Raw genomic sequence first — 13,559 nt, 5'->3', positions numbered from 1 at the left:
GGAGAAGGAAGCTCAGCTGGGCTTTGTGTCCATTATGGGCTCGTTCAGATTAGAGGTTCAACTAATTGACATCCCTTATCGGTATGGAAAATTTTTCAAAGGGCCACAGCTTGAGCCCCAAATAGAAGTATTGCTGGTAGAAGTGCCGTTGGAGTGCGGAGTTGCTGGGGTTCCCAGGGTCACCATGTGCCATATCCTAAGGAAGACTGTGCAGCTGGGAAAAGCGCACCCTTGGCAATAAAGTCAAAAGACTGAAGATGGACCACGCTTCCTGATGGAGATCAGCATGCCAGTGAATGTGAAAGAATTTTACTCACTGTAGAATTCTATGAATATTTTTCTCAGAGTAATCAAGGAGGATACTTTGACAATGACACAGTTCCTCCAAACTGCTTACAAGTTCTTTTCCCAAATGCTCTGAGAATAATAACCTCCTCCTATGAAAGGATGTGGCTGGAACTGGTCACCTACAGCTTTGTTTGGACTTGACAGGGGAGCCAGGTGGGACTGGGGACTAATCAACACCTCAAAGTGAGAAAAGGACATGGGGAGGGGGGGAGTGGGGTTGGATTTGATGACTGATGGCATAGATTTTAGCCTCTTCCAGAATCAAAGTCATAGCCTGGCCCCTCTATTTGGTCACAGTTCCCATTCCTCCCCCTGGGGCTATACCTTCCATGCCCACAGCCTCCCAAGTTCTTCCCCAGCTCTCACCCCCGTAGAGGGAAACCTAAGGGTCCTTATTAATAAGAGTGGATGGTGTTGACCATAATGTATAGGCCAATATTGGGTCTGATTCTAGATCTCTTGATTTCAAACTTTGCAATGATTCCTCATCCCTTATTCACATGCTCCCAGCGCAACATTCTGGCTATTGTTCGTGCTGTTATTATCCAACACTATGGAATATGTCTGTGTAGGGGTCGTTTTCTTTTTGGGTCTGTCCTCTGAAGGAATGCTTCTCATTACATGTATGTGAGTGGCAGTCCTCCTGTGGATGTCTTTGCTTGCCCTAACATGATTTTATTCTGTTATTAAAGGCTCTGTGGCCCCCATATTCCACTCAGACTTTTTCTAAGAGGAAAGGGAGAGAAAGAAGGGAAGATGGCAGTTGGAAGGGAAAGAAGAAAAGAAGGAATGAAATAAGCCAACTGGGTAACAGGCACTAATAATTTTATGTATGTATAGCTTTTTTTTTTTCTTTTTAGAGCGAGAGAGGAGAGCACATGCACATGAGCAAGGGAAGTGGGAAGGGCAGAGGGAGAGAGAGAATCTTAAGCATGCTCCATGCCCAGCAGGGCTTGAACTCACAACCCTGAGATCACGACTTGAGCCAAAATCAAGAGTCAGATGCTTAACCAAATGAGCCACCCAGGCACCCCTGTTTGTATAGTTACTTATAGTTTGTATACTGAAAAACAGTTTGCAAGGCGTTTTTTACAGGCATAATCTTATTTGTTTTTCACAACCCACCCTATTTACAGATAAGGCAACTGGGGCTTAGAGAAGGTACTTTGCTGTCTACCTAATATCAGTATCCCACCCGGAATCCGGTCCTTCTGCCATCATATATAGTTTTTTTTTTTTTTTCTTTTCTATACCGCTCCATGAAATGTAAAGGAATTTCCCAAACTTGTCTTTTTGAACTTATGACAAACAGTATTAAGTAAAAGCTGAAGATCTTAGTGGCCACCATAACTCTTATTCAGCCCTTACTGGACTTTTCCTGAGAGTGGACTGGTAGACTTTTGTTGGCCAGAAATAATCATCCTACAAAATACTCAGTACATTTATTAATGTTTTCAAATACTTTGTAGTTTATGTAATATTTTCATATATATATCTCACTTGAGGGTCTTATATAAGTGCATCTCAGAAGTCCAGGAATTGGCCCAAGAGTAAGTGGTGGGGTGGAGATGAAGTCTTAGTTTTTTTAATTCTAAGGCCCATGCCTTCTCTGTTAACCCATATTTCCTCTACTGTTATGTGCCTAATCCAGGTTAGCTTCTGCAGACAGTATAGCAAAGTCCATTTAGGAAGCCAGGACTGCCAGGTCTGAAATTAAAAGAGGTCATAACACTGACTTCTGAGCCTGAGTGGGGCACTTGTGGGGCACAGTGCAAAATGAAAATGCAGGGCCCTTTGTTAAAAAAAAAAAAAAAAATGTTTAAGCATTTCAAGACCGTGGCAGCAGGGAATTAAACCTAGTGGGAGGCCCTCTGGGTGTGGGGTGCTTTTGAGCATGGAGCCCTGTGTGACTGCATGGGCAGCGTTGGTCCTGCCTCTGACATTAACTCAGGAGTGAACAGCCTTAATTCTTTCTCAGATCCTTTCCAGGGCTCCTATCAGGGAGAGGAAATTCCATGTCATATAGATTCTGTTCTGTTAAATCTTTTATTCCCTTAGTCAGTCAGAGCTGAGGTATACAATGGCCCAGTGTTGCTCATTGTACCTACTAACTCCAGTTCTGGTGGATCAAAATTTAGGGTCAAAGTATCACTAGCAGCTAATAGTAATATGAGCATTTACCATGTTACAGGCAGGGTGTAGAACTTTTTACATGCTTTGGTTGCAAAGATGGCCTCAATTCCTTATCCTTCCTTGTATCCACACACCTTATTTTGTGATTTTGCAGCTTTTCCCATAAAAAAATGGAGTGTGTTTCTTTAGCTTTTGAATCAGGGCTGGCACCATGAGTTTCTTTGGCTAACAAAATGCTCCAGAAGAGACAGTGTGCTAATTCAGGGTGTAGATCTCAAGAGGCTTGCAAGCTTGAGCTCTGTTGGAAGGCCCCGGACTGCCATTAGAGCAAGCCTATGTTAGCCTGCTGGAAATGAGCACCTCTTGTTGGAGATCTGTCCTCTCAACTGAGACCATCAACAGCAGCCAACCCCATGTTGACCTGCCACCTAACTGTAGTTACTTAAGTGAGCTTAGCTGAGGTCAGGCAAACAGTCCAGGTCAGCAGACACATTCCATGGATCAACTCACAGACAGATGAGAGATAATAAATAGCTGTTGCTTTAAAACTCTTTTTTGGGGGTGGTGGTGGTTATGCATTATTATGTTAATAGGTACTGATACGCATTTATCATTATTATTTCCATTCTTGTGACAGGGAAATAAGCTGTGAAAGATTAAGTTCTAGCCTGTGATTAGCTGGTGAATGGGCTTAGTGTGACTTGTAGCCCAAGTTCTTATGTGGTATTTTATGGAGCCCTATCATAGCACTCTGTCAAGCACTCAGCTATTTTGGAAGCCATTTGCATGGAAGAAGCAGTGTCTTTGCTGATGTGACATGCCCGAAGGATGGAACTCAAACACTAGGAATCTCTCTGCTGAGAAAATACTATGTCTATTATTAACTAAAACTTACAAAATAAAACACTATAATGTATCAAAGAAAAAAATGTATGTATGCAGAACAAATGAGATGCTTTTGAGGTCAAGGTCAAAAGCTAAATGCTAGCACAAATTCTGGCTGCATCTTATTAACACTAAATCATGACTGAGTTCCGCAAGAGGTACATATGACAATTCCATTAACACAAACCATGCCTTATGATGTCTGTTTTAGTAAATGAAAAGAAAAATGCAGTTATATTAGTGGAACTCTCTTATAAAACTAAAATAAAATTCACCAGCAAGTGTCTCCCCCTTCTATGTTAACCCACATCTATTATAAAAAGCAGTTGCTCCCCAGAGTAGCAAGTGGACGTTTTGATAAAACATAATTTGTTTATAGAAGGGGCACCAGAATATAAGAGTTCTTACAAATATCGGAGGTTGGGAAGGCTCTGGAAGGCATCAGGGTCGATATATAGCAGGTTGTTGGCTTTTTCAATTCTACTGTAAAATAGGAAAGAACAAGTACATGAACTCAACATTAAGGAATGCTGTAGTATTTTTCACATTATGCAAAAGGTATCTCAGTCACTCACCTATCCATCCATCCATCCATCCATCCATCCATCCATCCATCCATCCATCATTTCAACAAAGAGTTGAGACCACATGCAGTTCTTTTACTACACTAAACCGTGCAAACTAAATATTAACCCATTTGGCTCTCATAACTAATGTCCTCTTGGCACGTGTTAATCATAACTGAACAAAGCACTGGTTGAGTGTGTCCTTTTCACACAGCACACTGCATCTTTAACCAGTAAATGTCTTTTAGAGACCTCCTCAAGGTTCCTCTGAGGCAGCTAAGAGGGCAGGGATGAGACTAACATGGGGAAAAGAGATTTTGTCTGGTCTGGAGACAAGAGCGCATGAGATGGAAAACAATAAAAGGTGAAAAGAAGATGGGAGGAAGGGGAAGGGTGAAGGACAAAAGGGGATTAGGGAAAAAGTAAAGAGGCAAAGGAAAACAAAGATTAGGTGAAAAGCAGTGGACATCTCTGATTTTAACCAAGAAATTGCAGCCGACAGTAGCTGGGAATGTGCTGGTGATTCCCTTCATGTTGTAGACTGAGGCTACTCTCAGAGCTCATGGGAAGTGGTGACTTCTGCCCTCGTTGCCTTTGGTTGGGTCCTGATCAATAGTCTGGAGGTGAGCATGTTCACATTTGGATTCCAGCAGAGAGAGACTGCCCTTTCCTCATCTTGCTGGATCAATGTATATTTGCAGAGATGCTCTGTGTTAATTACTTCCTCCCTGTTTCATTAGCTTTTATATTGCAGTAACCTGTAGCTATCCAGATCCAAGTACCAGGTAATTAATTATTTTAAGTACAGTCAGTGCTACATGGGGGTGAGCACCTCTCCGTGCAGGGAAGAGATGAAAGAGCCGTTCCATTAGCTCTACTGCCCGCCAAACCACAGAGAGGGATGCTTGCTTGACCCTGCTCAGAGAGCTGGCTGCCCTTTGATTCATTTCTTTGACATTCCCTGTGGGTCTGAGACCCTGGTCAACTCTCTTTTCCCAACTAGGACAAGGAGAGACCAAACAGAAGAAAGGAAGGAACAGGAGGGCAATGGGGGAGAATGAGGGAAGGCATCAGTTGCAGAGGTTTAATGGCATTGAGGAATAATGCAGGTGGGAGGCAGAGTGGGTAGAAGGAAGGAAAAGGGATGGGGCAGTCTGCAAGTATGGACAGATCGAGTGTCATTTCTAAACAAATATGTGAATCATGTGAATGTGTACATGTATATATGCTTGGCAAATGCTAAGAGGTTTTTAAAAAAATACCAGAATTGGGATTTATTTTCAAGTCCTTATCCTGCTATGGATTTGGCTGGGTAACTTTAGATAAGTCTTGCAACTTCTCTGTGTCTTTCATCCTCATCTGTAATGCTAAGAAAAGTGGTTCAGTGGCTCTCCTAACTATGTTCTGTGGGAATTTTGTGAGATATTAATACATGCCCCACAGAAGAAACCTTTCCAGTGATATTGGTTGAGAACCCTTAATAAAATATCCTCCTTGGAGATTCTAAGTATATATTTGCATGTTATAGGTTCTGAGTTTTCTTATAGTAAGTGAATCTAACTTTATTTGCCCAATGTTTCCTAATCTTATTTGACCATAGAGTCATTTACCTTTTTAAAAAAACACTTAATACGCAAACAATGAATCATGGAACACTACATCAAAAACTAATGATGTAATATATGGTGATTAACATAACATAATAAAATAAAAAAAAAAACAATTTCCCAAGTGTTTAATGATAAACAGAATATATTTTGGAAAAATAGGGACCAGATAGTCTACAGTCTCTTCTGGCCTTGACATTTTATGATTCTATGAATTAATTTATGGTAATTATAGGCTGGTATGAAACAAGTGCATCTGTATGAATATTGACAGGTGTGTAAAACTAGAATGTTAAAAGAGAAAGCAAATTGGGTTATAATAAGAACCAAGGATTGTTATGACATACTTATTCTATGCCAGTTGATGTGTTAGATCTAATTTATATTTATCTCCTTTATTCATCACAGTGATCCTGTGCCATGCACTTTTATTATTATTCTCATTTTACAGGTTAGAAAACTAAGTCTTGGAATGATTTTGTATCTTGGCCAAGGTTTCATCGTGATATATGGCATGGGCTAGTATTCAAGTGAGGATTGCTTATCTTTAACTACATTATGTGGGATTTATTTTGGACTTTGACTCTGGAATAGTTTTATTTTATTTTATTTTTTAAGATTTTATTTATTTATTTGAGAGAGAGAGACTGAGAGAGAGAGCACATGAGAGGGGGGAGGGTTGGGAGGGTCAGAGGGAGAAGCAGACTCCCTGCCGAGCAGGGAGCCCGATGCAGGACTCGATCCAGGGACTCCAGGATCATGACCTGAGCTGAAGGCAGTCGCTTAACCAACTGAGCCACCCAGGCGCCCCTGGAATAATTTTAAATGAGAAGATGAGATAGAGGTATCTTCAGTCACAGAACAAGGTTCTTGGGTCTATTGAAGAAAATCTGGGAGGGAGGGAGCAGGACAAGACTAGGCTCTGAGCTGGTACCTGGATCACCAGGCAGAGAGACACATGACAGTGCCTTTTGGGCTGACTTTGACATTTTAAAATGAAATTTTTTCTAAAAATTTTATTCATTTGAGACAGAGAGATAGAACGTGTGAGTGCATGAGCAGGGGGAGAGGCAGAGGGAAAGGGAGAAGCAGACTCCCTGCCGAGCAGGGAGTCTGATGTGGGGCTCAATCCCAGGACCCTGGGATCATGGCCTCAGCAGAAGGCAGATGCTTAACCCACTGAACCACCCAGGAACCCCTTAAAATGAATTTCTAGAGATCCAAGGATTGAGCAGAGATAGGGCCTTCCAGGGATATACACAAAATTTAAGCCTACTGCCAACAATCATGAGCAAACCCCACAGGATCTTGCTTACATTTCATGTAATTTGGACAGGTTGGAGAACACATTTGCCTCTATCACTTCCAAGACTTCATTCTGTGAGATCTCTCTGCAAACAAACAAACAAAAAACAAAAAACCATATGATTCAAGTCAGTTCAGTTATACTCCACAGATGGATTTAGGGCTCAGCATAGAGCCTCCTGCCTACAATGATTCATGAGACACGCACAACTCTATTCCTGCCCTCAAAGATGTAAGCTGTAATAATGAGACGAAGCTAACACATGAGATGCTAATACTTAGAGAACAATGAGAGAATAAGCCTAAGGCGATGGCTTAGTCAGTTTAGAGAATATTCAGTCTACAGATGTAACAACTGAAGCCCAGAAAGGGAAGGAGAATTGATTAAAGATATTTAGGGAATATACAGGATGAGGATAAACTTTAGGTTCCTTAGACTCTGCAGGGGTCAGCAAAGTTTTTCTACAGGGCTAGATGGTAACTATTTTTTGGCTTTGTGGGTCATTTGGTTTCCATCACAACTGCTCAGTTGATAATACAGTGCAAAAGTAGCCATAGATAACAAGTAAATGAATGAGCATGACTGCCTTCCAATAAAACTTTATTTATAAAAATATAGGGGTTATCCTATATAAGATCCTGTGGGGTTTGCAGGCTGGATTTGGTGCCATGGGCTCTAGTTCAGTAACCTTGCTCTAGACCATGGAGTCAAGTTCTTCTCTCTGCTAATCTAGCTTTGGGAGATGAGAACCTCAATTCAGTCTCTTTTAAAAGGAGTGTGGATTTAAATACCTTCCCCCTCCATATTATTAGCCAAGTAGGGGTTGTTACTGCAAGGCCTTCCGTCTTAATGTCTTGGCCTAAAATACCCAGAAAAGATCTTTCAGCTTTCAGGGTGTTTTTGTTGTTTTTTTGTTTTTTGTTTTTTTCCTGCTGGAGTAATTTGAGGGCAGTGGAGAGTGAAGTCCACTATGCCGAAGCCCAGAGCTTGAGAAGATAGAGGGTGGCTTAATCACTTAATGTTTATAAAGTGGCTCACAGATGAAACGTGCTATTATTAGGTCTCCAGAGGAAGGTTCATGCAGTTTTAATGTGGCAGCTGAGTGTCTCAGGAAATCTCATAGGCAGCATGCTTTCAAATTGGCTGAGGCAGAAGCAGAAGCACTGTCTGCTGGCCTGGGGTTTAGCTGAAGAGTTCTAGAAAGACTCTTGATCAGGGTAAAGCCTAATGGGCAGAGCAGGGAGGATGTTTTACAGGGGAGGTGTGATTATGATCAGTAGTCATCTCAGTGAGGGGGTGCTGGTGACATCTGGAGCTTGTCAACTCAGTGGTGGTGGGTCACTTCTCACAAGCGAGGAGACTGTGAGAGAAAAAAAGCCTTCTTATTCTATGATAGCATTTTTTCATGACTCACTTGATAAACTTTAGTATTCATAATTTTTACAGTTGAACATAGATAAGGGTGGTGGTGGTGGTGTGTGTGTGTGAGTGAGTGATAGAACATGTTGGCTATTGGCCATTTATTTTGCTCCTCTGTCCTACAAGTGGAAGGAGTACTGGGAGGTACAGGAATGAGGAGGGGTAGGAAATGGGTGGTAGACCTAGAAAAAGAAGGTGTTAATTTGAACACTTAAAGGTGTTGAGTGAAAAGTTGCACAGGGAAAGGTAGGTCATGGAGGAAGAACCAGATGAGAGGGCTTAAATCCAAATGGGGCCATATCTTCCAAAAATGATTTCCAGGTTCACTTACTGCTACCAGTAGGTTTGGTTCACCACTCATGGTAATTTCTCAGCCTAATATTGCCTAATAGGTAGACATTTCTCCTTTCCTGAATTCATGTGCTGAGAGTTCCCTTATCTGGATTTCCCCCCTCCACCCCTCCTTCCTTTCATCCTTTTGTCAAAGAGAACTACAAATTATTAGAATTAAATGCCAAAGAACACTTCAAAATTATTTCAGAAGGTAGTTCATATTTTATAGCCTCACCTTCAAATACAGGAGAGGGTGTTGGGGTTGTGTAGGGGGAGGGGGAGCCTTTGACTGGATGAGGGTTGAGGAGAGATGAACAATATGCAGCTAACTGGAAAAGCATATCACTGAGAAACTCAGGGATCTTGTTCTAGTCTAACCTAGTGCCATCTCTAGTTATTTCTCTTATCATTAATTACATATCTGTATTTACCAGCTACTCCATGTACATTCTCTCTAATCCTTTTGATATGCCTGTAAAGTATTTTCATCTCCATGTGAATAAACAACCCCACTTGTATGCAGAATCACCTCTGGATGATTGCAGGGTGGCAACACTTTTTTTTTTTCTTATTTGAGTAAGAGACACAGCGAGAGAGGGAACACAAGCAGGGGTAGTGGGAGAGGGAGAAGCAGGCTTCCTGCTGAGCGAGGAGCCTGACGTGGGGCCCTATCCCAGGACCCCGGGAGCATGACCTGAGCCGAAGGCAGACGCCCAACGACTGAGCCACCCAGGCGCCCCTGCAACACTTTCTTTTACACATCCTGCCTCCCAGGCCACCTTGGTCCCAGTATTTCCACTCCAGTATTTTAACTCAAGATAAATAAAAATGTATGCCCTCCCAAAGAGTTGTAGATAAATGTTCATTACAGCTTTATTTGTAATAGCCCCAAACTGGGGACAACCCAATGGATAAACTGGAATATCCATATGATGAAAATCTCATCAATAAAATGCAACAAACTGGATACAGCATGGCTGAATTTTTAAAAAATTATGTTGAATAAGAGAATGCATACTGTATAATTCCATTTATATAAGGTTCTAAAACAGGAAAAACTAAGATACAGTGACAGAAATCAGAGTAATTGTCACCTGGGGTCTGGGATGGATGTTGCTGACAGGAGGTGGGGGGAAACTTTCTGGGGTGATGGAAATGTTCTATATCAAGATTGGGGAAGTAGTAACATGAGTGTACATGCTTGCCTAACTTGTTAAACTTTAAACTTAAAATGATGCATCTTGGGGTGTCTGTGTGGCTCAGTTGGTTAAGCATCTAACTTTGGCTCAGGTCATGATCTCAGGGTCCTGGGATTGAGCCCCACATGAGGCTGCTCATTCAGTGAGGAGTCTGCTTGTCCTTCTTCCTCTCCCTCTTTCCCCACTCATGCCCCTTCTCTCTCTCTCTCAAATAAATAAAATCTTTAAGAAATGGGTGCATCTATTTTATTGTGTATAGAACATAAATAAAGTTATTTGAAAGATGACTTTTATGCAAGGGAAAGAGAATAAACTTTTTGTTTGTGTTTCAAGAGCTCTGAATTAAGAGAATTAATAGAAGAATCTTGGTCGTGCTTTTTGCCCAGAGGTAGTGTTCAAATCCTAGTTCTATCCTGGTGATCCTAAGTAAGCATTCTTCCCCTCCTGGTCATCACTGCCCCCCATCTGTAAAGTGAATAGTTGGACTTTATCATAGTTTCTCAAATCTGACTGCATGTTGGAATCTTCTGGTGGACCTTAAAAAAAATTCCAAAGCCTGGATCCATACCAAAGAGTTGGATTTATTTAGTCTGGAGTGGGGCTCTGGTATTATTTTTTTCTCCCTTTAATTTTCCAAGCAATGGGGATACCCATATACAGGAAAGATGGAGAACTGCTGGACTAGATGATCATTAAGGTGCTTTTTAGATCTATGAATTTTGTTTTAAAGTTTGCTTCAGGAGCAAGAAGGGCCAATTTTCCCTTGGTTACTGAGACAATAAATTAGACAAATAAGGTTCTTGGAGCACAAGATAATGAGAGATAATGAGGCAAAATAGTAGCAAGATAAACCAGAGATCTAACATGGAAGCAGGAGTAAAACAGAAAAGGCACTAGTTAGGTTTAATTTTTCATAAGTAAAAACATTTAAACAAAAAGTCGCAACATTTCAGATGTTAAATGTGTAGCAAGAGCTGTTGTGGAAAGTATGTAAGAACACTTTAGTATCGATAATTGACAGTATTTTTGATTATGCATAGCTTCCCTTCATTTTTAGTGTACCTGTAAACTGGAGTTAGTGGTGCCAATACTCTCCAGAGAGGTTTAACAAAGGTTACCTGACTTGACTAAGATAATACTCAGTGGTGAGGATCATTAAATTGGTCTTTGAAGGGAGGATGTGGAATCTTTGCATCCAAACAACTTAGATAATTAAGAAACCATCCTTTGTCTCAATAACTTCAGTTAAGAATTCTCTTTGCAATTGTGATAAATCATTGCAATTGGCACAATTCCCGCTGTGATGGCGTTTTCTTAGAGGCAACAGGTAAAAGTTTGTGAGGAGAGGAGAGCTCTAGGGATGTGATAGATTAGCTGTTCTAAGTGTGATCTTGTGGTCTATATGGTCAAAAGTATTTTCATAATCTAAAATAGAACTTCTTCCCTCTCATTGCTTGAGGATATAGTGGAGTCTAGGGGTTACTCAATGTGTAATATGGCAACAGCTGTAATGGAGAAGCAGAGATGAGATTCCATCTATCTTCTATTAAGCCAGATGCTGAAAATTTTTGCAAATATGTAAAACCATGGTACTCTACACACTAATTTTTTTGAAAAGACAGTTATTTTGCATAACAATTATTATTTATGTTAGCATGTAGAGATTTATTGTTTTAAAATGGACTGACAAAATGTTTCCCAGTTTTAACTTCTAGTATGGTAAATGTTGGTAGCTATAACCCACATAAACCCAATCTCTTTGGTGTCTTAAATAACTGTTAAGAATGTAAAGGAATTCTGAGATCAGAAAGTTTGGGAAATGTTCAATGTAGACATTGAATGACACTCTTATTGGGTGAGAGATCCTGACTCTGTGGAAAGCTTATTTCCAGAGATGAGGCTCTACTCATCTTCTAGGATAGTGCTTCTCAATTGTTCATGCACAGATGAATCACCTGGGAATCTTGTTCAAATGCTTCTCCATGGGAAGATCTTGAGTGGGGCTGGAGGTTCGGCATTTCTAATACCTCAGATGATGGGGATAGTGTGCTGGTTTTGACTGCAAGGCTCTTTAGAAGAATGGTTCTAACACCCCACCAGACCTTTCTCCACATCACACACATGGTTGGATATGAAAAACATGATAGAGGAGTTCAATTAAATTAAACCAAGGGGAGTGAGGCACTTGATTTTAAAAACTCTGTATCTCTGTTGGAAAGCCTCCTCTTTTTTTCTCATTGAAATTTTCCTACCTTCTAGTTCTCACAAGACTTATTTGATTGTTCCCTTAAAGGAATTACTTTTTTTTTTGCCATTGCTCTTTTTTTGATGGGGGGTGTGCGGTCATTGTCTAATTCCCCAACTTGACTTTGAATTCCTGATGGTATCTTATTCATCTATCTTTGTATCTTTGGCATCTAGTGGTAAGTTGGCATGTAATAGATACTCAGTAAATGTTTAGTGGATGGATGAGTAGATGGAGGAAAAGTAGTCTTCGGGTCCAGAAATGGCATCTGCAAAACTACAAAGGAGATGACACTTGTCTTCAGTGTTTTTCACCCCTTTTCTGTAGGCAGCATGCCCAAATTTCAGCCAAGGCTAGCTTGTCTGTGAGTTAGGCTTTTGTCCTATGGAGTTTCACATTTAATACACAGCATATAAGGATCACATACATATATTTGGTCTGTCGTACTAATAGTTTCTGGATGCCTTTAGCTCTATTTCTCTGGGTCGCAGCACTTCCCACCTCCCTGTGGCTCCGAGAGGGAAGTCTTTGACAAAACACCCATGGAGGAGGAAATAGCAGAGATGACTGGTTTGATTCTATGATTGGGGATTAGAGAAGATGATTCTTAAGGTCTCTTCTGTGCATGAAATTCCATGTTTCCTCAAAGGAAAGGGAGATGCGCTTGCATGAGATACTGGAGGTTTTCAGAGCATTGTCTCTGCAGTGAGTTTCCAAGCCACAAATTCTACTCCAGATGTGCATTCTTCTGGTCAGTGGAGTGGTATTTATATACAGGTACACTTGATGGAAGGGGGTGGGGTGTTCAGTAGGAGGGACTTTAGGGAATGAATGAGCATGTAGAATTCAGCCAGGTCTAGCATAAAACTTCAAACTATCATAGAGGGGTACTAATTTGTCCACCATTTCGCCTGATACTTATTTGCTAAATGCTGAGACTGTTTGATTCAGAGCAGAGGTGCTATGGGTTTACAGGATAAGGAATAACTAAAAAACTGTCACCAGAAGTTAAAGGTCTCACTAGAATGTCAATGACATCTACGAATTGGGATGGAATAAGAAATTAAATACTGGTGGAAATGAATTTGCTGTTGTTTTCTCTCCCCCCAACATAGGAAATATTCTCCAACTGGGTCTGCCTCCTCTTTTCCCTCCTCCCTTGACTTTCCACAGAGCATTTTCCCCTAATATATCCAAATACCCCTCCCTAACTCGGCACATTAGGGGATTCAATTGCATTAAAGTATTTTTAATATTCACTATATCAAATTTCTTTTGTTTTTAATAACCTCAGGCTAAATTGATTGTTTTCCTTCCTTGAGTCCCCGTGGTCTGGGATCCCCACATACATCCTCTGTTGTAGCCCTCACATACTGTATTGAATTTGCACTCTGGTTTGTCTCCTTCACTAGGCAAAGAGGACAGTGACATTGCGTTTTATCTTAGTATTCCTGTTACCAGCCAAATGTTTGATGAATGGATGAATTACCTTTGAAAGATTATAAAAGATTTTTCTAC

The 13,559-nt window shown here is 40.8% G+C and overlaps 1 protein-coding gene across 2 annotated transcripts in view; it reads right to left on the bottom strand.

The window, feature by feature from the left end:
• Positions 1-13,559, bottom strand: part of FSHR (follicle stimulating hormone receptor) — a 165,048-nt gene that overhangs the window by 42,918 nt on the left and 108,571 nt on the right. For both annotated transcript variants that reach the window (XM_064572519.1, XM_064572520.1), the window contains exons 3-4: positions 6,856-6,930; positions 3,775-3,849 (exon numbers count right to left, since the gene is read on the bottom strand). In XM_064572519.1, coding sequence (XP_064428589.1) covers positions 3,775-3,849; positions 6,856-6,930 — 150 coding nt within the window. The remainder of the gene's footprint in view (positions 1-3,774; positions 3,850-6,855; positions 6,931-13,559) is intronic.

The sequence above is a fragment of the Mirounga angustirostris genome, unplaced genomic scaffold, assembly GCF_029215605.1.
Source record: "Mirounga angustirostris isolate CCGP_5_RB_7025 unplaced genomic scaffold, mMirAng1.0.hap1 SCAF_10, whole genome shotgun sequence".
NCBI lineage: Eukaryota > Metazoa > Chordata > Mammalia > Carnivora > Phocidae > Mirounga > Mirounga angustirostris.
The sequence above is the reverse complement of the archived record's forward strand: the minus strand, read 5'-3'. Positions and strand labels throughout refer to the sequence as shown.